The sequence below is a fragment of the Pelodiscus sinensis genome, chromosome 19, assembly GCF_052426305.1.
Source record: "Pelodiscus sinensis isolate ZL-2025 chromosome 19, ASM5242630v1, whole genome shotgun sequence".
Lineage (NCBI taxonomy): Eukaryota > Metazoa > Chordata > Testudines > Trionychidae > Pelodiscus > Pelodiscus sinensis.
The window spans coordinates 29,253,324-29,281,050 of NC_143070.1; the positions used below are offsets into that span (position 1 = coordinate 29,253,324).

Sequence of the window (27,727 nt, forward strand, 5' to 3'; positions counted from 1 at the left end):
GTGAGGCAGCATAGCCATTTGCAGGCAGGGGAATTAGCTCAAGTGGTAGATTGCTTGCTTAACATGCAAGAAGTAGTGGAATTGATGCCCACATTCTCCAACTACAGCTCAGTTTTCATCCCTTATTTCCACTGTCGGGGGCTCAGTGGTCTCTTCTTAGCTGCTCTCCCAAAAGAGACAGACCTGGCTGCCCTTCCTTTTCCCCCAGCAATTGCCATGCTGCAAAGCAGAGAGTGGAGATATCAAGCTCAGCAGCCCATCAGGCTCTGTGGTGCCATGGAAAGCATGTTGGACTTTTAAGTTGCAATGGTTAATGTGAGCCCATCTAGACATTCAAAGGTTGTGGGGTTAACTCCCATGAGTGTCACTTTAGCTGCTTCCTCATTTCCAGGGCACCTTTTACAGACCAGGCAATCCTTAGGCTGACACTGGGGTGGGCTTGAGTCCAGACGGTTCCCAGCAGACCCCAGTGAGGGCGGAGGGAAGGGCTGGTTCTTGGGGTTGGGGTTGGGGGTTGTTCTGAAAGGCTGCAGGTGCCATTAGATCGTTTTGTCCCTCCCTGTCTCTACCAGTGCTGAGCAACGCTCAGGCTATGTCTACACTGCACTGTTCTTCTGGAAAAAGCTACGCAAATTTTGAAACTCAATTTGTGTAGCTTTTTCTACTGCTTTTTTTGGAAGAGGCTTTTCAGACATTTGGCCTCTGTACATTGGGCAAGTCACAGAAGGGAGGCAGCAGGCAGAGCCAGCCCAATACACCAGCCTCCCACGGCAGGGGAGGCCAAACCACAAGCCTCCAGCAGCTGCCTGGCCTGATTTATCTTGCTTCCATCAGCTGATGTCACTCCCCTCTGTCACGTGGGAGTTGGGCTCATCAACAGGTTGGTCAGCAGCAGCTGCACTTACTTGGGCACCCAGGGGAGCAGCAATAAGAGCAGAACCTGTCTTTGAACCAGGGACCTTTTGCATGGTAGGCAACTGTGTTAACCACTACACCACAGAAACACACTTTTGATCTAGTGGAACTTGGATGACTGTTCTGTTACTAGCTGTAGGGTAAACTGAGGCAGCCCTAATTGTGCTAGTAGGCCTCTAAACAGCATGACTCCATTCTAGGATTAAGGCCTGGGAACACCACAGTCAGGATAAGAACTGCAGGTAGTGAAACGACCCTGGGCACCATAGCAACCACATTCTAAGACACTGGACAGAACCCCAGTTAGTAACCGAACACATTTTGCTTAAGATAACATTCATAAAATTTGCTTAACTGTCTTGCTTCACTCCTAGGGTACGTCTAGACTACAGGCTTTTGTCGACAGAAGTTTTGTCGACAGATAATGTCGACAGAGCTTCTGTCGACAAAGAGCATCTAGACTACATTCAGTTCTGTCAACAAAACAAGTTGCTTTGTCGACAAAACCCTGTAGTGTAGACGCAACCCTAGATGCACTAACACCTTCTGTCGACAGAACTCTGTCGACAAAAGGCGTTATGCTTCGTAAAATGAGGTTTACCAGCGTCGACAAAACTGCTGAGTTCTGTTGACGTTATGTCGACGGAACTCAGTGATAGTGTAGACGCAGGTATAGTTTTGTCGATAAAAGTCCACTTCTGTCGACAAAACTCTGTAGTCTAGACACGCCCCTAGGTAATGAGCCTGAGAACCATGCGCTGCACCAACTCAAGGCCATACCCGCCTGCTATAGAAACATCATCATCTATGCAGACTAAAATGTTATTACTCTTTTGCTGACATGTTTTGGCATTTGAACAATAACCACCTGTATATTAATTAATGAGTTGTTACTTTGCAATGGGCGGAGATATTATGTAATCTCTAATAGTTCTATTGGCTTATGTGGCTCATTTCGTCTTGCTGCTAGACCTATCAAATCACTTTTCCTCCGTCCACCTGCTGACTATATAACCTATTGTATTGTGTTAATTAACCAGTGTTCACCAGGGTAACTCCTGCGTGTCACTCCATCAGCTGGTGTATAATAAATCCTCCGCTTGTTTTCACTTGCATCCAGAGTGTCCTGGATTATTTCCAACACTAGCTCTTTCTAAAATCCTGCTCTGGACCTTGTGAACATTCCACTTCTTGTTCTCAAGGAAGCGACTAACCCGAGCTGCCAGCTCCTCATTTCCTCACCAGCCCCTTGAGATTTGTAGCTCAAAGCTGGAGCTGCTGTGGAAGGAGGTGAAGCTACAGAAGCTGACGGGACAATCAGCGGGCGGAGGGTTATTTTTTCTCCTCCCTGGGCTGATGTGGCTAGAACTGAGGAGAAGAAAATCCTCTTCCCCTCTCCTCGGAAGATGGAAATTGCAGTTGGTTCTGTCTCTGGTTCTACTAAAGCTGGACAGCAGAACTAGACTTTTTCTTTCTAAAACCCTGGTAGAAGCTGAGAGTGAATTGCTTGTAGGCTGAGAATGTGAGTTAAAGAAGAGAATCGCCCAGCATGGGGCTTGAACCCATGACCCTGAGATTAAAAGTCTCATGCTCTACCAACTGAGCTAGCCAGGCTGTGTGCAAAAAGTTTCCTACTCTCCCATCTCAGGGTAACAGGAGCCAAGTGTTCTCCATTCCCTGACTCAAGGCTCTTTCTTGCCCCTAATGGGGGGTCTGGGTGTGTGGAGAGGTTTGAACTTGAACCCCACTCCCGACACACCCATGTGACGGACCGGGCCGTGTCTGGGCACAGCTGAGGGCGTCCACTCAGGGCGAATTGCTCAAATCCGGGGCTCCTTACAGCCCCCAGACTGGTGACCTCTCCAAACAGGCCACAAACCAGTTTCACAGAGCGCTTCAGCAACCTGCCTGAAGCCTCACGAGCAAAACCCCTCCGACACCCCAGCAATATCCGTGCTCCAGATGGCCCCGGGCCTCATACACAGGTGGGGGGTCCTAGCACCCAATCCCACCTACCCCGAACAAGTTCTGTCCGGTTCCAAGAAACCAGCCACAGATCCCTGGTCAATTTACCCTCTGGATCTTACCCACAAATCACGCTGGGCCAATCCTTTAGAATATATATCTAAAGGTTTATTATTACAATAAAGAAAAGCCTGAGAGTCAGGTTGTTAAAGAAGAGTACGTTACATGCACCGAATCTCCCAGTTCTCGATGCAGGCTCTAGCAGAGATGTTGCAGCTGCTGGTTTAAAAGTTCTTATTGCACATCCTAAGATCAGGATGGGTTCACAGGTCTTCCGGGCTCTTCGATCCCTGCACTGCTGCCTCCGGGATGAAGTGCTGAGCTGAGAACAAAATGGCATCGACCACATGGCCTCTTTATACCTCCTTCCTGGCCTCTTCTGGTATGCAGCAGGTCACCTGGTCCTCAGCCTCTCTGTGCTCCCTGCTGGCTACTCTCAGGTGACAGCCCCCATTCTTTGGGTGTGTCCTTGGCCCATTGAGAGCCATTGTTCCACAGGTAATTAGCATGTCCACAGGCTCCACAGGCTCGGCCCTGCCCAATGCTTAACCACATGCAGGGAAATCTTCAGTGTCCATACAAGTACATGCTAATAATTGCACACACAGACATTATACAAACACATGAACAGCGTACATAGGATTATCAGATAATAAGCTCCTATTCAATACCTCACATGGCCCCCTTCTATACCATTTTTGGTGCCAACACCCCCACCTATAGGTGCATCAGTGATCTGGCTGCTCCCCTCAAGATCCAGCAACGTGACAACCCACTTCTTTCCCCACAAGGAACGGCCCCATTTCCATCTCTCCAGTGACAGGAGAAGGGCTCTGGCCTGTTCTCTGCAAAATGCTCAGCCTGTTTCATTTTCTGCAGGAACGAGTGGGATCCATGCGCCCTGTACCCCAGTGACAAGTGTGTGACCTTTTCCCCCCTTTCCACAGACACAGCAGGCCAGGGGGCTATGAGCCTCCAGAGGCCCCTTCCTACTTGACCTCCCACAAAGCTGGGGTGAAAAGCTGCTAGACTCTAGCCCTCCTGGGCCAAGCCATGGCAGAGGTAGCAGGATTCACTCCCATCTTCTCCTGCCTGTGGCCTGGTGCTGAGGGGCCGGCCCAACTCTTATTCCCACAATGCACTTTGTGCAGGGGCCATTGGTCTTTGTGAAAAGGTGCTTGGCTGGGAGCCAGGACTCAGGACCCTTCCCCAAATCCCCCCTCTGACCCACTCACACTGTCTGGCTGCCTCCAGCATGGGCTGAGCTTAGGGGTCAGGTGGGTGACCTGCCCTGCAGCTGTGATGGCATCAGGCCCTTCCCGCCGGCCTGCTCCGTCTGGAGATGACACCGAGCGAGAGCAACAAAACTCTCTTTGTTGAACCTCAGGGCATCGAAGCTGAAGCACCTGAAACTTGTAACAACCAGCTGAGCCCCAGCAGGTCTCACTGAGACTTGAACTCAGATTGCAGGATTCAGAGTCATAGAATCATCATAGAATCATAGAATAATAGGACTGGAAGGGACCTCGAGAGGTCATCGAGTCCAGCCCCCCGCCCTCAAGGCAGGACCAAGCTCCGTCTACACCATCCCTGACAGATGTCTATCTAACCTGTTCTTAAATATCTCCAGAGAGGGAGATTCTACCACCTCCCTTGGCAATTTATTCCAATATTTGACCACCCTGACAGTTAGGAATTTTTTCCTAATGTCCAATCTAAACCTCCCCTGCTGCACTTTAAGCCCATTACTCCTTGTCCTGTCCTCAGAAACCAAGAGGAATAAATTTTCTCCTTCCTCCTTGTGACACCCTTTTAGATATTTGAAAACCGCTATCATGTCCCCCCTTAATCTTCTTTTTTCCAAACTAAACAAGCCCAGTTCATGAAGCCTGGCTTCATAGGTCATGTTCTCTAAACCCTTAATCATTCTTGTCGCTCTTCTCTGTACCCTTTCCAATTTCTACCTCCTCTATCAGCTCCTTGAGTATCCTGGGATGCATTTCATCAGGACCTGGTGACTTGCTGACATCTAACTTTCCTAAGTGATTTTTAACTTGTTCTTTGTGTATCCTATCTTCTAAACTTACCCTCTTTCTGCTTGTATTCCTGAGTGCTGCCCCTTACACCATGGGACCTGTGGTGTGAAAGTGCAGTGGGCACCTCTGACTCTCAGCTCTCAGGCTGGCCTCTGCTCTCCTGGCTCCCTCCAGCTGCTTCATCTCCCAGGACTCCCTGTGCTGCCCCAGCTCTGCTGCTTTCAGGGCAAATCCCTTGTTAGGACCAGTCCCACTCTAGGGGTCAGTGAGGGTCCCTCCCACCTGAGATGTGAGTCACACAAAAGCCTTGTTTCCTGCTCCGTTCCCAGCACTCGATGCAAACACATGGTTGCTCTGGGGGTGTAACAAGTGCCCCCTTAAAAAGCTCATCAATTTAAATGAAACTTTTACATCTCCAGGTGTGTCACACTTTGGATTTCTATTGAACAGGGATTCTTCAAATGACCACAAACACCTAATGTGCTCTAGTGCCAATGCCCATAAACCATCCCTCAGCTGGAACCAATTCAAAACGGCTCTGTGTGTGTGTCTGGTTTCTGTTTCCATCCATTCAACAAGGGTGTGATTTGATCTGGATGCCCATTGGCACGTCTTTACTCTCCTTTGGCCGTGTCCTGCAGAAGAAAAAGGACCACGTCCAGCTGGGGATGAATGGCCACAATCGATCTGACAGCGTTTGATTTAGCAAGTCCAACTAAGACTCCCACCAGCTTCCAGCACTTCTGCTCTTTGCCCCCTTCGGCTTCCCGCTGTGGGGACATGGCCAACTCCAGCTACGTAGGGAGGGATGGCAGGAATAGCAGACACATTGGCCAGGCACCACTGAAGGCTGCCTCCCTCACCTCCCCCTCACCCAGCAGCTGCTTGGCCAGCTTATTCATGGGGCTGCTCTCTGGGACTTCACTCCCAGCTCCTCCACCTGTTGCCATTGCCCATCCCAAGGGAGGGGGGACGAGAGTCACTCTCCACGGTGGCAGGAGCTGCAGAGGTTGCACTTGCAGGATCTCTGGGCACTGACACCCCCAGGGAATCACAAGGGCACTTGGCGCTGGCTCTCCTGTCCCAGCAATTGCAGTCAGAGCCCTGCCTTGCCAGTGCCAGGCACAGCAGCCTCTCAGGGGTTAGGTTGGAGTCCCCAGGCAGGGGCCCGGCCTCCTGCAGTTTGGTCCCTTCCTGAGGCCACAAAACTGACAACAGAGAATTCCTTTGCCCCGCAGCAATCTCTGTTGGCCAAAGGGTTAGCAACTGAATATTTGCCCAGGTTTAAGTGCAGCAGCAGAAGTCACTGCTAAGTGTGTTTCTGTGGTGTAGTGGTTATCACATTTGCCTAACATGCAAAAAATCCACAGGGTCTTCTCTTTGTTCAGTTCCCCTTAGTGCCCACAAGGAAGTTCTAGGGCCTGCCCCCTAATGCAGGGATGAGTGGCATGTGTGCTGGCTTTCAGGAGCATTGGGAGACAGCTTAAGAGGTTAGGCTGAGATGGGAGGTGCTGGGGCTGGGGCTGAGACTACTCAGTGATGCCTTGCCTGAGACCAGGTTGTCACGGCCACACAGTCCAGGGCCCACCCTGGAAGTGCCGCTACTGTGGCTGTTCACCTCTGGGGCAGTGTGGCTGGTGCTTTTACCGCACGGGGACACAAAACTACATAATATCTCACCTCATGCCCAGATCCCAGCCACCCCGTTCCCCTCGTTTTTTTCCCACCCAGCACCCCCAGCTTCCTTTGACACCCTCCCTTGTTCCTGCTCCCCCTCCCTGCTCCTTCATCCATGTTCCTTCTGCACCTTCTCTCCTGGCCACACACGGCTCCTTAGCGCTTCTCAAGCCAAGCCTTGCAAGGAGCCGCCAGGGCAGGAACCAGCCCTTGGAGCTCAGCTTGCACCGGATCTGGGAGTTTCCCACCACATCTCACCTGAGAAGAGGTGACTTGTTCTCCTTCCTTCTGACCTTACGTCTCCGTTCCCTTCAAAGGTCTCCGCTGCCTCGGGACCCGCCTCCTCAGGGCGCTGACCCTCTGCCACTGGGCTGGGAGCGGGAGACTCCACAGTCTCTGCACTTGGGCTGAGAAGTCTCACGGGGACTCATCTGTTGATGGGTTAGTCAGCCCAATGGCCAGCCAGATCCATTCCGTAGCGCTGCCCGAGAGGGAGCTTTACAAGTGCCCAGTGTCCATTGGTATTTTCTGGGGCTCTGTGTAGGGGATTGGGCTTGGCCATCTTTTCCACGGGAAATGCCTCCTCTTTGGAACAGCAGCTCCCATGACTTCATGGAACTTCTTCTTCTCAGCTTGGGAAAGGGACAACTCAGGGGAGATGGGACAGAGTTTTATGTAATGATGACAGGGGTGCAGAAAGCAATAAGAATTTTTTTTCTCCTACTCGAGATCCTGGGTGAGAGAATGAAACTGATAAGTAACCAAATTAAAAATAAACCAGAACGAATCTTTTTTGTGCCCAGTAGAACTCCTTGCCAGAAGATGTTGTGAAGGTGAAGTCTACAAGACGGTCCAAAACAGAACTGGATAATTTTGTCGGGAACTCGAACCCGGAGGGCCTCAGTTCATTGTCTGACCACAAAGAGACAGGCAACACCAGCAAGATCCAATCTCAAGCTCTTTATTGAATAGTGTGCAGTACAATAGAGAGCAGCCCGTCTCCATAGAGAGCCAGCCACGATTTTAGTAACAAGTAGGTTTATATAGATAGTTCCGTCGCGTCATAAAACATTTGCCCAAGCAACCCAGACCCCCCTTAATTAGTTAGAAGCTTCTAGTGTTAATGCGTATACTTCATGGCCTTAAGCAATTCATAATGCGTCAACAGCTTTCTTATCAGCCCAGAAGTCAAGTACCAAACGACAAGGAGACAGGGAGTTAAAAAAAACCAGAGGGCAGAGACAGGGAGTTAAAACATCGAGGAGACAGTTGGTTAAGATCAGGGTGAGAACAGAAACAGGGAGTTACCTTATCAGTTCTCAAAACAAGTTGTTCCCATTGAGGGGGAAATCTCGCTCCCCTGGGGTACAGAGCCCCCAGAAGGGTCCGAGGCCAGAGGTCAAATCAGTGAGGCAGGAGAGAAACCTAGAAGAGAAAACTTTATGATGCATGCATGCAGGCTGTCACACCAAGAGTGAAGCAGCCCTGACAGACAGATTCAGGGATTCTTTATACAGTATGTTCAGACAGCCCAGTTGTGGATTGTTTTTCTTTAACATATCAAAGTCTCAGCAGAAGCACTCTGAGACTTCTGTTCACCCCAGGAGTGCTAGAAGTAAGTTTTACAGAACAAAGCCATATGAGAATGTGGAGTGGAGAAGTCTACAAGGCAAACTGTGACAAAGATTAGGGTTTACATGACAAATTGTGACAGACTAGGAGTATCCATGAACTTGAGATAGGAGGCATTGTAAGGGTCTTGATTAGAGCTAATTTGATTTCTCTCTGTTACAGGGAGAGAGGCCTGGAAAACTTTTTAACCCTTACAGCAGTTTTTTTTCAGAGAGTTTTGATTTCTGCACAGTCCCCCCTTTGACACAATTGGAGTTATATGATTTTTCTCCCACACCATCACAGCAGGTTCAGGAATGCAGCCTTTCACTTATCTTACTTTTGCAACTTAAACAAGCATGTATGGAGTGCTCCTTTCTTGAACCATGTCTCTAGTTCTGCTCAGGGACTACCCAGAAACCTTTGTTAGCCTCCTTCTTTGATCCGTCTTAGCATAACTGCACTAGGCCCAATTCTCTAGGGCCTAATAACTGAATGCAGGAAAGGTCAATCAATGGCATTTAACCAGGATGGACAGGGCAGGTGTCCCTAGCTGGTGTATTCTAGAAGCTAGGAATGGGCAATGGGAGGGATCACTTAATAACTGTTTGTCCTGAGGATTCCCACTGGGCAATGGAATTGGCTGCTGTTGTGAGACAGGATCCTGGGCTAGTTGAACGACTGGCATGGCCCCGTCTGGCTGTTCTGATGTTCTGTTTGGTTTCTGTTCTTGTCCCCTCTGGGCAATGGAAAACGGAGCCTTGTCCTGAAGGGGACAGAAATGCTACTATAGGTAAGGAAAGAGATACATTCATGTACTGCTGATGGGCTAGTGGTTAGGATTCAACATTTTCACTGCTGAGGCTTGGGTTCAATTCCCAGTCAAGCAAAACAGCCACAGTTTTCATATGACAACTACCTACTCATTCTTCTTACCTCATTGTTACAGCACCTGTGACCCAAGAGGTTCATTCACTCAGGGCCCCTTTCCCACCTCTCCCTCACTGCCAAGACAGCACCTGCCATTTTCACAAGCCCTTCAGAAGGGGCAGAGCTGGTGACTCAAACTGCCCCCCCTCCTGTGTGGGCAACCCTGCAGGAAGCTCTGTGGCACACACAGCACTAGCCCAGCACACAGTCTGGTTGGCACGAGATCCATTGATTCAGTTTGGTTGTTGAAGGAGACGACACAGAACTGGCTCCAGCCCCCACTCAGTAACCTGGGGAAATGACACACCAGGCCTGGGCCCCTCGGAGAGGCAACGATTCCCCACTGGCCAGGGCAGAGCTTCCCTCTGACACAGTCATGGAGCCTTCTCCCCCTGGTCCTGCCTCTCCTTTCTCACTGCTCGGGGTTGCCAGGGAGGGGCCTCACTGCGAGAGCCGCCTGGGCAGGTTCTGGCCACAGAGACACGTCCCAGAGCAGGACGGATGCTCAGACCGACACTGAGTGTTGCTCACCGCTGGGTGAGACAGGGAAGGACAAAAGGGTCTAACGGCGCCTGCAGCCTTTCAGAACAGCCCCCAGCTCCACCCCAAGTACCAGCCTTTCCCTCCACTCTCTGTGGTCTCAGCTGGGCACTGTCGGACTCAGGTCTCCCCGGCGCCAGCCTAAGGGCTCTGGAGAGGACATGGCAGCTCTGTGAGCAGAGACCTGAGGCCCTGGCTGGGTAGGGCTCATTAAGCAGCTCGGGTGAGTCGCTTCCATGAGAACAAGAGGTGGAGTGTTCACAAGGTGCATTCCCCTCCCCTGCAGAGCAGAGTGTTAGAAAGAGCCAGGAACAGAACAGTCAGACAAGTTCCACCAGCAAAGTGTGTTTCTATGGTGTAGTGGTTATCACATTTGTCTAATATGCAAAAGGTCCCTGATTCAAAGCCAGGCAAAAACACGGGGTCTTCTCTTATTGAACCTCTCCTGGGTGGCTGGTGCATTGGGCTGGCTCTGCTCTTACTGCAGCGCCCCCTGGTGCCCAGGTAAGTACAGATTCTGCTACCTGGCCCTCTCCCTGGGATAAGCCCAGCTCCCATGTGATTGGGGGGGGATGACATCAGCTGAGAATGCCCTTTGGTGCCAGCCTAGGGAAGTAAGATGGGTGAGGCCAGGAACCTGCTGGAGGCTTGTAGCTTTGCCTCCCCTGCCCTGGGAGGTTGGTGTATGGGGCTGGCTCCTCCTGCTGCCTCCATTGTGTGACTTGCCTAAGGAGGAAGTAAGGCAGGAATGGGAAGGAGGAGGGAAGTAAAGTTGAGGGGGGAAGGACAAAAGCTCAACATTTCAGTGGGATTCAGTGGGGTGAGCAGAGACCCCTCCCCTTTGTTCTGCCAAATCCTGTGGGGTGGGGCTGGCTGTGGGGAGGCAGAGTCCTGTGTTTGTCTCTGGGCATGCCAGGGAGCCTCCTTGCAGCACAGGAGGAAAAGTAAGGGGTCCTGAGTGGAAGGAAAACAAGCAAAGCTGGACCCAGTGGGCATAGGCCTGGGTTCCAATTTGGCCCAGCTGAGTCACAGGTGTCTTGCGTAGGTCCTGTGGTATAAGAGGAAGCACTCAGGACTCTGAATCCTGCAAGCAGAGGTCAAATCTCAGGGGGACCTGCTGGGGCTAGGCTGGATGCTACAAACCCCTCAAAATCCATCTTCTCTGGCTTCTTTTCCTGCAGGCTCCCTAGAGAGGAATTTATGCCCCCTGCTGCGAGTCTGAACACACCTGCCCCCCTGGTGGCTCTGTCTCGTCTGGCAGTCTGTGAGGGCCCTGGAGATGCCCATGGCTGCAGACAGAAACAGAGAGTCCCAGGAGCATAAGGCTGAAAATTCAGCATCAAACCTGCCCCCTGCTGTGGGCCTGTAAGGCGACCACAACGCTGCAGTGCTACTTCGGAGTACGGAGACACCTATAATAACTATCCTGTGTGTTAACAGTGCCTCCTGATTTTGAAATGCAATGGACTCACTATTCCAATGTCCCTGTGAACCTCATTCCATGAGGCGCAAGGGACATTTCAGAATAGCAGGTTATTTTGATATTTAGTGCTGTGTAGACACTAAAGCATATTTGAAAATAAGATCAAATTGACATCTTCTGTAGCTTGAGTCTCTGAGGCACACAAGAAATTGTCAAAAAGCACAGAACACATGGGGAGCTAACAAGGGACTTTGTCACAAAGTGGAAGGCATAAACACAATTTACCATGTGTACCCCCATTAATGCATATATTCAAAATCGTAAAATGCACAGTCCTCCCCCTACTCTGGAGACAAGATGTTACATATGTAAGACACTCGTGGCCCTCTACGTTGTCTGTCTTTTGGTAACACTGGTGATGGAAGGGGGTAGGATTAGGAGCAAGACCTAAGGGAGAAGTGGGGCATTTGTCAAAACAATCCAGTGATTAAACCTATCAAGGCATTTACTACTGATACAGCACTTTCTGCAGGCTGCCTTCCAGGCTCTGCAGGAACCCAACCCCCAGGGCTTCTTAGAGACCTTCCTTATGTATGTCGGAGAGAGACTACAGGACATGGACATTGCCCGCAGCACTGCAGGAAGCTACATGGCACACACAGCACTAGCCTAGTGCAGAGTCAGGTTGGCACATTTGTTTCCACCCTAGAGCCTAAGGAGATCCACAAAATCAACTAACTCTGAAACCCCGGGAAGGTAAATCTGGCCTATGAGAAGCCCTGAACCTCAGTCCTTCCTATCTCTTCCCCTCACCCTGTGAATGCCAGAAGAGTGAGGTGTCTCAGTGGGGGGAAACAGCGAGGGATGGGGCTTTGGGGAGTTTTTTTGCTGCTTGCTTGTGTGTTCTCCAACTGATTTTTCTGTGGGTTAGTGGCCCCCAATGCAAAAAAGGTTCTCCACCCCTGCAATAAAAAAAAACATTGATTTTTTTCATATGTATTGGACATAAATATTTTAATTTACAATAAAGTTTGATCAACTAACATGAGTTAAAAGGTTTAATCTCTTTAATAATTTAAATGCAACTCCCCAGATGCAGCCCTAGCAAAATGGCTTGACTAATTATGTAATTAACAGTGAGTTTCCATTAGCAACAGTAGTGTACAGAAAGTTTGCAGAGGGCAGGGCTGTGATGGGCCAGGCCGGGTCTGGGCACCTCTGAGGGAATCCACTCAGGGCAAATTGCTCAAACCCAGGACTGCTTACAGCCCTTGGCTGCAGACCTTTCCAAAATAGGCCACAAACCAGTCACACCGAGCACTTCATCTGCCAGTCCAGCCTGCAGGAAGCCTCATGAGCAAAACTCTTCAGATACCTCAGGTCTTCCTGTACTACAATCAGCCCTGGGCTTACACACAGGTGAGGGGTTATAGAGCCCAATCTCTCCAACCCAGAACAGATCCACCCGGTTCCAAAGAACCAGCCATGAATCCCTGGTCAACTTATACTTTTGATCTTACGCACAAGATCACAGTGGACCAATCCTTTAGAATCTAAAGGTTTATTAATACAAGAAAGAAAAGGTTGAGAGTAAGGTTGTTAAGGAGAATACATTGTATACATCAATCTAGAAGTTCTTGATGCAGGATCTTAGCAGAGATATTACAAACGGTTAGCATAAAAGTCTTTGGCGCACATTGTACATCAGGATGGGTCAGCACTCATTCCCCTTGTCTCTGTCCTTAGCAAGGCTGCATCTGGGATAAGAAGCAAGACTGAAGAGAAGATGGAGCCCCCCTCATGGCATTTGATATTCATTTCTGTTCTCTTTCAAGCTGGAGCTAATCACATGTTCAAGTGTCCTGTCTGTTTCATATGCCAGCAGCCACTGTGGCATGGCTGCTTTGCAGCTTTCCACACGCATTTCCCAGGTGTGTACTGGCCACCCAGAGAGCCATTGTCCTTGGAGCCGTACAAATTAGCATAGTCACTCATTGGATATTCTGTCCTCATGACAGGAAGTCCATACATAGCATCCACAGAGCCCATAGTCATAACTCCACATACAAACACCAAAGAAGCACACGAATATAATACATAGAATCAGCACAATATCAGCTTTCGTTTGATACCTCACATGGCCCACTTTGTACCAAATTTGGGGCAAACAGTTCCCCGTGATCACAGCAGTTATCTGTATGCTCACCTTAAAATCCAATAATGTAACAGGGGTTTCAAGAAAGGGTTGGGGTTTTGAGGAAGGATCTTGGATGCAGAAACAGGCAGGTGTCTGGCCAGGAATAAGGTGCAGTGTGTGGCCAAGAGAGAGGGTGCAATAAAAAAGGAGGCTGTCAGAGCAAGCTGGGGGTGCTAGCTGCTGGGGGAAAGGGAACTGAGGAGGTATCTGGGGGATGACAGCAAATATTAACTGGCTTTGGGCCCCCTTGCAGCAATGTCTCCAGCCACAGTGTCCTGGTCATTCCAGACTCCAGAGGAAGGCTCTGCTGCAGCAGCAGCCACACAGACCAGGACCGGCCCTGGACACCGGAGGCACCATTGCTGCATGCATTCAGTCCAGGGCTGGAGGTGCTGCTGCTGCAGCCATGCAGCCCAGGACCAGACCCAGAGGCACCCGACATGGCCATGTGGCCCTGGAGGCCACCAGTGCAGTGGCAGCAGTACCTCTACTGCTGGCCTCAGGTTGTGTGGCAAAGACTCAGCCTAGTGCTGTCTCCTCTCTAGTAGCTACACAGCATAAAGAAGAGATGGGGCTAAGCTCCTTCCCCCTGAGGACATGCTCATTTGGAGGTGGTGCCTGTCACTGCCTTGTGGTCAGGATCAAATCCTTGGGTAGGCTAGAATCTGCCAACATGGAAAATTTTGCTCATCTTACCTGCATGGGTTCAACTATATTCAACAAGGCTTGAACTCTTGCTATAGCATTTTCTAAAGTCAGAGCAGTTGAAGGATTTCCCTCCGGTAAGAGTTCTTTTATGGATTACAAGGTACGACCTCTGACTGCAGCATTTCCAACAGTCAGAACAGCTGACTGGTTTCTTGCACGTGGGTTTTCCTATGTCTAACAAGGCGTAAGTTCTGACTAAAGCTTTTCCCACATTCAAAGCAGCTGAAGGGTTTCTCTCCTGTGTGGGTTCTCCAATGTGAAACAAGGCTTGAACTCTCACTGAAGCTTTTCCCACAGTCAGAGCAGCTGAAGGGTTTCTCTCCTGTGTGGGCTCTCCTATGGCTAACAAGGTGTGACCTCCGACTGAAGCTTTTCCCACAGTCACAACAACTGAAGGGTTTCTCTCCTGTGTGTGCTCTCCTATGGCTAACAAGGTTTGATCTGTCACTGAAGCTTTTCCCACAGTCAGAACAGCTGAAGGGTTTCTCTCCTGTGTGGGCTCTCCTATGGGTAAGAAAGTGTGATCTCTGACTGAAGCTTTTCCCACAGTCAGAGCAGCTGAAGGGTTTCTCTCCTGTGTGGGCTCTCCTATGGATAACAAGGTGTGACCTCTGACTGAAGCTTTTCCCACAGTCAGAGCAGCTGAAGGGTTTCTCTCCTGTGTGGGCTCTCCTATGGATAACAAGGTGTGACCTCTGACTGAAGCTTTTCCCACAGTCAGAGCAGCTGAAGGGTTTCTCTCCTGTGTGGGCTCTCCTATGGCTAACAAGGTTTGACATGTCACTGAAGCTTTTCCCACAGTCAGAACAGCTGAAGGGATTCTCTCCTGTGTGGGCTCTCCTATGGGTAACAAGATGTGACCTCCGAGTGAAGCTTTTCCCACAGTCAGAGCAGCTGAAGGGTTTCTCTCCTGTGTGGGCTCTCCTATGGCTAACAAGGTGTGACCTCCGACTGAAGCTTTTCCCACAGTCAGAACAGCTGAAGGGTTTCTCTCCTGTGTGGGCTCTCCTATGGTTAACAAGATGTGACCTCCGAGTGAAGCTTTTCCCACAGTCAGAGCAGCTGAAGGGTTTCTCTCCCGTTTGGGCTCTTTCATGTTTAATAGGAGTTGCACAGTCACTGCAAGAACAAGGTGAATGTTGATGGGGGATTTTCTTTTGAACAGTTTCTGTGTTTGTTTTCAACCTTCTGCTCCTCTGACTGGATTTACCCTGTCCCACTCCTGGATGGTTTCCCTGCTGCCTTTGTAGGCTATGCTGACTCATACAGGTTTCCTCTTGCTCAGGACTCTGAGAAACATGCCCTTCAGATCTTCCCACTAACATCCCACATGGAGCCATTTGCTCAGGTCCTTCCTCCTGAAGATTCCTCTCACTGTTCTCATTCAGCATCCCATCACCTGCTGGGATAGAAAGAGAAACCACACAGGAGTCATTCCCTGTGCTGAGCTGAAAGAAAAATTCTGAATGGTGAACAGAAAATGGGGGAGACACCCAAAGAATGGCTGGAAAGATTTAATTATCATAAGCTGAGTTCACTCTGCTCCCCCATAACTCTTTCCCCACCCAGCACTCTCAGACTGATATTGAAGACAGGCTGAAGGACCAGTAAGACTTGATGAAAACACACAGTCAACATCTGCTATGAGAACACAGACATTGGTTTGAGTCAGTTTAGCTGATTTCTCACCTGTTTGGGAGTCACTGAAGATCTCCCCTTTCTCACAGCCTTGGAGATCCGGGGTCTGCAGTTCTTCCCTTCGCTCCACCCAGGAGAGCACATGAGGTTTGGAGCCTGGAAATCCTATTCAGGGGAGCAATTAACCAAATGCTGATCTTGTTCATTAAGGTCTGTGCCAATGCTGCTGCCAAAGCCAAGATCTGAGTCTCCTACCCAGAAAGGCTCCTTCCCCACCTTCCAGAGACTGGTCTCTGGCTGCTACAAGATCCCAGGACACACTAATTCCATCCTCCCTCTGCCCCACTACCATGTTGGGAATAGCCCAGCTGACTCCCATGGGGAACTGAGCGCTCTGCTGCACTCTTGGAGGATACAACTGTCTCCCTTAGGGCCTGTTCCATACTTGGGCAGGACAGGAACACACTGCCCATATGGGGAAAGCTCTAGGATACTCAGGACTGACAGACACCCCTAGCCAGGACTCATATTTGAGCTGACACAGGTGGGATCACTAGGGCTGGGAGAGAAAGGATCCAGCAGAGTTCTAGAGCCCTATGAGCTCTACCCACAGAGTTCTTGGCTTGGGGCTGGACTTGCCCTGCTCTTGGGCTCAGATGCTCTACTTGAGCCAGGAGGAGGCAGGAGAAGTTGTCTGATCAGGAGAATGGTTGGTTGGCCACTTCAGGCCCTGCCTATGCTCCATATTCCTGATCCTGACTGACTGTGCCTGGGTGCCCACAACAGCTGTCAGTCCTGCAGACAGCCAGGGCAGTGCCGGCCTGTTCCTGTGGCCAGCCAAGGTGGAGACAGGATGGGCTGCTTCTCTGCCGCTCGTAGATGCTCCTGCAGCTCAGCTCCCCTTCTGCAGCCTTGGTTTGACTCTGCCAGCAGCAGCAGCTCTTCTCTTGTGGCCAGTCAGGCCTGCCATTTGGTGCCCCTCTGACTTGCACAGAATCTACTAGAGGCAGGGAAGGACTCTGAGTTGGCACCTTCCTTCCAGGAGCTCAGCACAATAGCACAAGGGGACCCTGCAGACACTAAGAGCAGCTGCACCCAGCCCCACAACTCTGGTACCTGCCGTTCCTGCACAGGCCCTTCTATTAACACCTCCGCCCAAACCACGACATGGATAAGATGGTGGGAACCACAATGAGACCTTGGCTATGGGAAGAGCAGCACCACTATTATGTCACTGAACCTCCTCTCACACAGGAACCAGGATTACTGGGGCAGATACTGCTGATACTGGGGGTTCAGGAAATGAGGGACCCTGAACCAAACCCAACCCAGCTGCTCCAGAGCCCACCCAGCTTCTGTTACACAAGGGGACAGGAATCCTCACCCAGCCAGCTCACAGCCTCGTAATTCTCCTGCATCACATCCCTGTAGAGGGCTCTCTGGCCCAGGTCCAGCAGAGCCCATTCCTCCTCAGAGAAATACACAGCCACCTCCTCGAAGGTCACCGGCTCTGCCACGGCCATTTCCTGTCCCTGGCTCTGCAGGCCAGGGGCTGAGCTGGAGTCAGACATGGGTGTTCTGCAGCCTTGCGGGGAGAAGGGGAATTGGAGACATTTCAGAAGGGGCTTTAATCCTTTCCACACCCCAATTCTGTCCGGACTCTGACCCTGGTAAAAAACATGCTGGACTCTGCAGTTTTGGGTAAACGTTGAGTCTAGATATTCCATAACTCCACACACGAGTTAGATCCGAAAGCTGTACTTATTTCTCTCAATACCTGGCTTGAGTTACATTACTTTGCTCGCAACAATGGGATTTAGTTCTCAGCACCCAGTGTTTCTGCTAACAAGCCACATATTCATCTGCCTGAACATAGACATAGGTTTAATTTAATTTGGGCTGCTGTATTTATAATCCTTCATCTTTAGTCTTCATACATTGATTTGAAGGTCATACGTGGGATCTCTCATCTGACACAGACTTTATAAATCCTCTCCATAACAGAGAGGAAGTGAAGTTAATATGAGCATTCAAATGCGTATTATTAAACATGTGTGCCATGAGTGTTTGCAGGATAAGGCCGTAAAATTCATGGATTCATGGCATCAGAAGATATCCTGAGCCATGCAGTCTGTACCCTCTGCGGCACGAGCCATTACACTTAGCCCAGCTACCCAGGCACAAAGCTGTTTCCCCACAGCATGTTTTCTAGAAAGTCGCCTAGTGTTTTTTGGAAGACATAAAGAGATGGAGAACTTTGCTCATTTGTTTCAGCAGCTAATCCTCTTACCCATCAAATAGTTGTGCCTTCTCTCTAGCCTGAAACTCTCCGGCTGTAGCTTTCAGTTACTGGCTCTCACTGAACTATATCCACTAGAACAGGGGTGGACAATTCATTTTGATTGGGGGAGGGAAGGGAGGGGACTCCAAGATTTTGGAAAGTAGTTGAGAGCTGCACTCTTCCAAGACATTAAATAGGAAATAGAGCATATGGGATGGACACTGCGACAAGAAGGGAGCTTTGGGTAAAGGGGTTGGGATGCAGGAGGGAAAGAGGGATCTGGGAAGGAGTTTGGGTGAAGGAGGCAGGTGTGATTTGGGGGACTGGATTAGCAACGACTCATGAGATATTTAAAGTAAAGTTAATTTAGAGAAGCGGTTAAGTGGACAAATAAAGACACGAGGGTTACTTGGATGCAGGAAAAGAACAAAGAGTTTGGGTATGTGGAGTGGGAGCCAGGAGTGGGGGGCAGAGAATTAGGAGGGGAAGGGAGAGTTTAGGGTACCAGAGGCAAGCTTTGGCCAGGAGACTTACCTGAGTGACTCCCGACCAGAAGCCAAGCACCTCTCTGAGGCAGGCAGGGAGCCTGCTCAACCCTCACACCAGCTACGGAGTCATGTGGGTGTGTGAATAACTGAGCCAGAGGGGAGAGGGCACAGTGCTTCCTTTCTGGCCAGAAACCAGCCAATGAGATTGTCTTGGGGGGTGGAAGCAGTGCCTGTAGCCTTCCCGCTTCACCTCTGGTGAAGTGGCTTGCAGGTGGGAAGTGGCAAGCATGGAACTAGCCCATGGCTCGCCAAGCATCAGTGGGCTGCATCCGATGGACTGGCGAGCTAGATAGGCTGTATTTTGCCCAGGCCTGCACAAAACTGAAGAGCCCTTGCGTATTAAGCAGTTTCTCGTCATAAGCAAACTGATACCGTGGAAGCCAGTCAGCTCTCAGCCTATTTATTGTTTGAAACTAACCCCATATTGAAACTTACTGAGCAGTGAAATCTGAGCCTGAAGGTGCCGTCTGTTGTGAGCTTTAACTTCACCCCTTTAGCATCACACCTTGTAGATCAGTGTTTCTCAAAGTGTCTGCAAGTCCCCATGCAGCACCCCTGGGACTCCTCGCTGATCAGTGGATGAGGTTTAGGGCTGTGTGCACCATGGTCGCTGGGTTTGGTTGGTAACTTCAGTGACAATCCCATGAAGATGTTTTCACAAGAATTTTCTCATCATTTAAAGAATCTCCACCTGCAAACTCACCTTGTCTGAAAACTCCCAGAGATTTTAATCTTCCTCTCTCCAGTGCAGAAGGCAGAGTATCTGGTGGGGGAAGGAATAAGAGAGGTGAGATTCCAGGTCCTCCTATTTATAACCATGTTCCCACTTTGAACTCTGCGTTTCAATTGTATCAGAGACCAGATACACAAACACAGGTATTTAGTATGAAAGAGTCTGAAACTTTTATTTCCTCTCTCACTCGGGCACCTCCCAGCAATGGAGCCAATATCCCTTCAGCCTCACACCTGTCCCAGGAGAGACAAGCAGTAAATGAGATTTACTCTTCCCTCCTCACCCCCTCCCACTTGGTTTCTCATTCACTTACTGCCTCTTATAACCTGGAGCTGTGGTGGAGGAACACGTTGCCATCACATTAACTTTGGCCATTTTGATCTCTGAATGGGAGGTTCAGAGTTTGCAAACCCCTGGCTCTATCTGCAAGCAGTTACATAAAAACATACATAAGAACATAAGAACAGTTGGGTCTGTTCGCTCAGTGTCTCTAAGGAGAGCAGAGTGATGGGGCCGTCATTCTCCACATGGGAATTGAGGCAGGGGAAGGTTGGCTTCAGAGGCTAGATTCAATAGTCTCAGATACTTGAACCCCTTTCCCCTCATCCATCCCTTCCATGTACCTTTGAACTCCCTCAGAGTCTCCGACAGCGCAATCGTTTTCTGGGAGAAAGTGCTGACTTGTTCTTCCAGTTCAGGAGAAATCTCTGGCAGCTGGAACTGCCCCGTCTCACACCTGGACAGAAACAATTCAATGTGATTGTATTTAGTTTACTGCTGATAAGTTCTGGCTAGTAAGTCTCAGCTCTAATAGGCCTGGAGTTAGAATCCTCCAGTTCTCCCAGCCTGAGAGCAGGGACAACACATTCCATGGCCGTGCAACCTTCCCCTGAAAGGTCCCATTGCTGTTCTTCACTTCTGGTCTGGGGAGACTGGCTGGGGGACTAAAGGGGAATTGAGTCTCCGCGGCCAACTTACTCCTTGGCCCAGGCGCTGAGGGACAGAAGGTTCCCATGTGAAGGGCTGAAAGCATCTGTCCACTAGGGACTACAGTGAGACACCAGCTCCCCCCTCCCCAGCTCCTTCCACAAAGGTCTCCAAACAGCCCTCAGGTGGGACAGACTCTTGGTCCCTGATGCTCTGGGATGAATGTGCCCAGCAGTGACAGGCCCATGTTCCACCCCATAGTCCTGAAGCAGCCAGGCCCCAGGGAGGTGAGAGCTCTAGCAAACACCTGAGGTTAGACTGTGCCCTGAATGGGGAATTCCAGAGTCTAAAGTGCGAGGATGAGACCCTCAGAATTAGAGGAGTCAGAGATATTTGTATCTAACGTCTGGCTGTAGAGCCCTGTGGAGATGTGGTGCTAACATCAGTTCCAAGCCCTTTTCATGCGCTCTGCAGTGTGAGGGGAGTGAGAGCCACGTACCTCCTCAGGGCGCTTCTGACGTCCTAGAAAAAAGACACAGAAAAGAATCTCAGCCTCATTGGACACCCGCAGGGGACCTCACAGAAGGGATTTTGCAAACATGGGAAGAGGCCCTGCCCTAGCCCCAGGAACATGGATCCCCTGAGCAAATGGGGCTTTGCCATCTCTAATAGCTCTGTGCCTGTAACTATACAAAGCACAAGAGTCACTCGCATGGCAGCAATGCACAAGGTGTTACACTGAGATCTGAATGCTGGACCCCAGCACTTCTGATTCAGGAGCCTCCCTTCCCTGTGTGGGGAGCTGGGATGTTTCTCGCTCAGTCTCACCTGCAGGAATTCACTCGCTGGCTTCTGACACGTCCCCTCCAGCTCACCGATCTGCTCGCTGAGGCGGGAAATCTGCATGGAGAGTTTCCTGATAGTGTCAGTCTGGAACCTCCCAATCTCCTCATCTAACTTCTCCAGCTGGGCCAGCAGGAGTCGCTCTTGTTCCTCCAGGAACTGCCGCAGCTGCTGAAACTCAGCCACAATCATCTGCCTCTTGGCTTGGGTCCATTTCTGTGTGAAAACAGGGAAAGGGCTGGTGAGGGGCATGGACAGAGCCCAGGGCTCTTTCATGGGGAACAGTGCGCAGCAGCAAGAATTTCTTGGAAAACCCTAAAATGTGTGACATTTGACTCTACTTTGTGGTTACTCGGCAGAGGCATCTCTCCCAGCATCTCCTTTGACCCATGTCCCTCATTCATGGGCAACATCTTCTGTCATTCATGGGCTCTGGGAATTCAGACCCAGAGCACCAGGAGGCAGGACTCAGCACCAGCCTGACAGAGATACGCAGGGAGGAAAAAGAAGCAAACATGTTAATGCCCCAAGTGAGCAGACAGCCCTTCAGGGGACATTCAGCTCCCTTGGAAAGCCACAAAGGCTGGACATGAACTCATGCTGACATGGATGCTCAGGGCCTGTCTACAGATGGATCTCACCCAGCAATCCATGATCCAGGAGAAACACAAACAAGCCCAACCTCACCAAGGCCACACAGGAGTCTGCCTCCTAACACAGCCCTCCCACTGCCAGTCCCTGCTGGTCCATAGCCACAAACACTTACCAGATACTCCTGGCTTTTCCCTTCTGCTGTTGTTTTCCTTCTCAGCAGCTTCTCTCTCTCCTCCCTCAGAGTCTTCAAATGAGTCTCCAATTTTTCCTGAAGAAACAGAAATAAGCACGAGTGCAAACCACATTAGATGTTGGGAGCCCATTTATTTGCCTTTAAGAGAGTCCCAGTTTTGTGGAACTCTGCCCTTGTCCAGCAGGGACTCAGCCCTGGACATGGGTTTATCCATAGAAAAAGAGACAGGAGAAGACTGAGGGTATGTCTACACATCAAAGTTAATTTGGAATCACAGCCTTGAAGGAGCCTACCGTGCACCCCGGCACCCAGAGCCATGCCAGCAAGCTTGTGGCCAGTGTCGTCTGAGGCCAGGGAGGACTCAACATGTGAGTGCCATCACTGTCCCCTTATGTGGGGGGGAGGAGAGAAGGGTGGGGGGGGGCTAGGGACTGCGTGTGTGGTCCTTGCTGACCACAGATCACGCAGCAACATGTGCATGTGCCACACAGGGGCCCTGGCCTGTTACTCAAACGCATGTATCTATGAAGGCACATAACATGCTCCTGACCCGGGGGCGAGACACTGCACAATGCCCTCTCTCCAGAAGCTCCCTCTATGCAGAAGCAGGGAACATCTCTCCCCCCGCCCCCCAACGCCCCCACACAATATACAGCACAGGGGCATCGATGCAGTCCTGGGCCAGCTCACGCTCCCAGGGATAGCAGGACATGATGGTGCGGAGACCTGCAGTCCTCACCTTGCAAAGCGGGGCAGGGTTTCACCCACTGTGTACCCAGGGATAACTGAGCAGGTCTCTTGTTTCTCCACAGCTGCACCAGCCGCGAGAGCAGGGTGCACCACCCCGCCCAGGACAGCCTCCCGCACCCGGGCCAGCAGGATGACCCAGCACCTAGAGTACCACCACCGGCAGCACCTGGCACTATATGCCAGGCAGATCTGCTGCTAGGAGCGCTGGGTGGAGGAAGACCTGCAGCAGGAGGGCTTGCAGGAGCTGCTGGAGCAGGGCCGTGCCATCCACGACAACCTGTAGACCCTGGTGCAGAGATTGGTGCTGGCTGCCGCTCCAGCCCCCGTGGCTGCCCCAGCTATCGCTCCTCCTCCCACTTCTGCTCTCCCTCCCGCTTCTTCTTCCTCCCCCGCCACCTGTTCCCCCTCCCCCCCCGGGGACGCCAAGGCCCCCACACATGCAGTGCTGGGAAACAGAAGGGACGGCAAGACCCCCAACCCTGAGGTTCTCCTCTCCCTTGCCTTCCCCTTCCAGATCCCTCCTCCCAGGTGTCCCTCTCCCTCCTCCCCTCTCCAGCCTCCTTTCCCAACTCTCACCAGCAACGCATCCACAAGACACACCCGGGTGCCCAGGGGCTGCTCTGACTCCATGTTGCAGAGTGCTATGGCGTCTTGAGCGAGGGCAACCAGAGCACTCCGAGATACAAATGCTTTGCTGTCCCACAGCAAGGCAGGAAAGCAAGCAGGGACACCTGAGCATTGGCTGCCCGGGGCGGGGGTTATGTGTGTGTCCCCTTAAGCACAAGCTTCAGTCTCAGGCAACAGCCACACAAAGACACCCCTGACCTGGTTCCAGCCGGCCTTAAATCTGATTCTGTGTCCACTCAGTGGACAACTCAATTCAAACTGCATTTTGTGTGTACACGTGTTAATTCGAGTTAACTTAATTCGAATTCACAATTTCAAATTAAGGTAACTCGCGTTAACACTGTGGTGTAGACATACCCTGAGGATGCAGGAGGACACCTGCAAAGGTGGATGACGGATCGGTGGTGGCACTTTCCTAAAGAATGATGCAGGTGGGGATTAGGGAGGTAAAATGCTTAACAATACTAATCCTGTAACCCAGTGGTCCCCAACCTTTTGGGGCTGCCGGGCGCCTGGGGGTGGGGCCACCCACTTTTGCGCGTATGGGGGCGGGGCCACTCACAGGCCACGTGACTGGGGGCGGGGCCAAGCATGCGCCACATGCCCGAGGTGGGGCCAGCACACGCGGCACCCCAGGGCCAACGCCAGTGCCGGCAAGGGCACACGCGGCGCACCCGGGGGCGCACTCGGGGGCCGGGGCAGGCAAGGGCATGCGCGGTGCACCCGGGGGCGGGGCCAAGGCCGACAAGGGCATGCCATGCGCCCGGGGCTGGCACCTACCACACGCCCGGGGGCGGGACCAGCCCAGGTTGCTCCGCGGGCACACGTAAAGGGGCCAGCGGGCGCCACGGCGCTGGCGAGCACCGAGTTGGGGACCACGGCTGAAACCAAATACAATTTTATCAATGACAGTATTTTTTAACCTGCTGACAGGCAGGGCCGGTAGTGGAAATGGGCTCTCCTGGTATCGGGGATCTCTCACAAGGTCTGCTGGGGGCAGCCACAATAACTGCTGGCCGACAGGAACTCCCAGCAGCTGCAGACAGACTCCCAGAGGCAAGCAGGAAGTTTAATCGGTAACTGGCACCGATAAACATTAGCTCATCAGTTAACCAGTTTGAACTCTTGCTAAAATCCAGTTGAATCCCAGTTCTGCCTGGCATAGACCTGTGCTTCCTGAAACCCTGCTATTGGTGGACTGAAGGTGCTTGGGGTCCCACACAGCATCCAGCCCAGCAACCTCATCTAGTGCCAGCTGCTGCATCAGAGTTTAACCCCTCATGGAGGAGCCCAGGAGTTCAGCATCTTAGTGGGAAACCTCCTCTCCCTGCTGGGCCTGGGGCTTTATCAAGGCATCTTTTCCTCACAAGGGCCACACTTCATCACTGTTCAGTGATGCTGAGGGGCAGGGAGCTGGGTCCCTACCAGTTAGGGCAGGGACTTTCCCGTGCTGGGTGTTGTGCAGGGCCCAGATGCCACAACAAAATGCCAGATTACTAATCCTGTTCCTCCAATCAGTAACAGCTTGTAACCTCCCCTTCTCCAGTCCCAAGACAGCTCACAGACAGAGTGGCCTGTTGCTCCTGTGATCTAAACCTCTCTGATTGTTAACAACTTCCCTTGTGCAAACACCCCTCCCTCCACCAGTGAGAGCCGGGTTTCAGGATTTAGAGCCTCAGAGAAACATTTCCCACATCAGGTATCTGTAAAGACTTGATGTAAGTTGCCACAAAGCCAGAGCGTTTACTTTTTACAGCATCTCTTGTACCATGAAGGCTTCACAGAGCTGTGTCACACCTGTGCCCGGTAACATTCAGTGAAATGAGCCTGTAATTAAACCCAACGTTATTTCCCATCACACTGGACAGCCACTCTGTACCTTGTACTCCTGGGCAGCTTCCTGTACAGGCGCCATCATTAGATCCCAGGATCTGTCACACACCACACAGATGGGAGTTTGATCCTCTTCACAGAACAGCTTCAGAGTCTCCTGGTGCTCCCCGCACACCCCGTCCCATCTTGCTCTCTTTGCTGCCTGGAAACTCAGCGGCTTGGCTAGTTCCACCACGTTTGCCAGCTGCCGGTTGGGCCGGAGGGGTCCCTGCTGCTCAGTGTCTCTGCCCTGAGGGCTGAGGGGGGCCTGGCAGGAATTGTGCCCACACTCCAGAGTGACGGGGGCTGTGAAATCCTCCAGACAGACGGGACGCGGCGCTTCCTCCCGGACACTTTCCACGGGGCTCTCTGCAGCCATGGCTGCCGCTGGGCTGGGCAGCCACTTCCCTGCGCTCGGCAATGGGGGGGCAGGCCCGGGGGGCGGGGTCTGAGGCACCAGCACTGAGGATACAAAAAATCAAAATTAAAAACCAAAAAAACCCCAAAAGCTTCGCTCCCCCCCGCCCCTCACAGGGCCTCCCCTGCGCCCCTCAGCCCGCTGCCCAGCCAGCCCCCCCCCCGTGTTCAAATCCCCCCCACAGTCCCCCCGCCCGGCGGGAGTATCAGGAGGGGCCGAGAGCCCGAGGGGGGCCGATCCCCAGCGCCGGACCCACCCGCAGCGCAGGCCGGGGAGTCGCAGCCCCTCCCCCCAGCTCCCTCGCGCTGCGCTGCGGCCAACCCCGCAGCGAGTAACGGCGCCAACGGCCCCTCCCAACAGCTCCCGCCTCAGGGCGCGCGGCGCGGGGCCCGAGCACGGCCGGGAACGCGGGGAATGGGGCGGGCCCGGTCAGACCGCGCATGCGCAGCGGGTCAATGACTCCGATGAGAATCCAGCGCCAGGGCTTAGCTCAGACCGAGGGGCTCCCCTCAGTGACGTTGTTTGCTCCGCCCCTTGCTCTGAAGCCCGAGTGACAAGCGAACCCCCGGCTGTCAGGCCCGAGTGACGTGTGATTTCCCCGCCCCCGTATGGCGTCATCAATGACGTTAATTGCCCCGCCCCTTGCTCTCGCGCCCGGGTGACGGGGATTCCCCTGCCCAGCTGCCGCGCCGGGAGTGACGGGCCGCCCCAGGGACACTGAGGGCGGGGGGGGGGGGGAGGAGGCTAGGGCTCTACGAACCAATCAGAGCGCGGAGCCGCAGCGACGTCACCGGGCCCCGCCTCCTGGCGCGAGACACGGACCCGCCGCTCGGGACCCTGCTGGGCCGAGACACGCGGCACGTGCGGGGGGGCCGGGCCCTGGGAGCCCCCCCCCCCACAACCTGCCCTGCTCCTGGGACCCCGCCCACAACCTCCCCTGTGACTGTGACACCCCCCTGCAAGCCCCCCGCAACCTCCCTGTGACGGACCGGGCCGTGTCTGGGCACAACTGAGGGCGTCCGCTCAGGGCGAATTGCTCAAATCCGGGGTTCCTTACAGCCCCCGACTGGTGACCTTTCCAAACAGGCCACAAACCAGTCTCACAGAGCGCTTCAGCTGCCTGCCTGAAGCCTCACGAGCAAAATCCCTCCAATACCCCAGCAATATCCATGCCCCAGATGGCCCCGGGCCTATACACAGGTGGGGGGTCTTAGCACCCAATCCCACCTACCCCGAACAAGTTCTGTCCGGTTCCAAGAAACCAGCCACAGATCCCTGGTCAATTTACCCTTTGGACCTTACCCACAAATCACGCTGGGCCAATCCTTTAGAATCTATATCTAAAGGTTTATTATTACAAGAAAGAAAAGCCTGAGAGTAAGGTTATTAAAGTACAGTACGTTACATGCACCGAATCTCCCAGTTCTCGATGCAGGCTCTAGCAGAGATGTTGCAGCTGCTGGTTTAAAAGTTCTTATTGCACATCCTAAGATCAGGATGGGTTCACAGGTCTTCTGGGCTCTTCGATCCCTGCAATGCTGCCTCTGGGATGAAGTGCTGAGCTGAGAACAAAATGGCATCGACCGCATGGCCTCTTTATACCTCCTTCCTGGCCTCTTCTTGTATGCAGCAAGTCACCTGGTCAGAGGCCAATCTCTATGTTCCCTGCTGGCTGCTCTCAGATGACAAATCCCATTCTTTGGGTGTGTCCATAGCCCATTGAGAGCCATTGTCCCACAGGGCTTCGCTACTCAGCCTGTCCATAGCAATGCTTAACCACATTCAGAGAAATATTCAGCTTCCACACAGATTACAGATTCCTACCTACACACACAGACATTATACACTCACATAAATAGCGTACATAAAATCAACAAACAATAAGCTCCCATTCAATACCCCACATGGCTCCCTTTATACCAATTTCTGGGGCCAACACCCCCACCTAGGGGTGCAGCAGCGATCTGGCTGCTTCCCTCCAATTTGGTAATGTGACACTCCCCTGAGACCGTGACACCCCCCTGCGAGCCCCCCGCAACCTCCCCTGCGATCGTGACACCCCCTGTGAGCCCCCCGCAACCTCCCCTGCGATCGTGACACCCCCTGCCAGCCCCCCGCAACCTCCCCTGCGATCGTGATACCCCCCTGTGAGCTCTCCACAACCTCCCGTGCAATCGTGACACCCCCCCCATGAGCCCCACCCCACAGCCCCCCTTGCAAGCCCCTTACAATCCTCCCTAT

At 52.2% G+C, this 27,727-nt stretch overlaps 1 protein-coding gene across 1 annotated transcript; it reads right to left on the reverse strand.

Annotated features, from left to right (window-relative positions):
* Window positions 1-7,626: 7,626 nt before the first annotated feature.
* Window positions 7,627-26,166, reverse strand: LOC149522779 (uncharacterized). The gene is given in 11 exon segments (XM_089770922.1): window positions 7,627-14,217; window positions 14,219-15,461; window positions 15,752-15,865; window positions 17,085-17,285; window positions 19,233-19,292; window positions 19,886-19,998; window positions 20,689-20,711; window positions 21,018-21,248; window positions 21,799-21,894; window positions 25,076-25,530; window positions 25,743-26,166. Coding segments are annotated over 10 exon segments (2,610 nt in total). The 5' UTR covers window positions 25,448-25,530; window positions 25,743-26,166; the 3' UTR covers window positions 7,627-14,060.
* Between the last annotated feature and the right edge of the window lie 1,561 nt (window positions 26,167-27,727).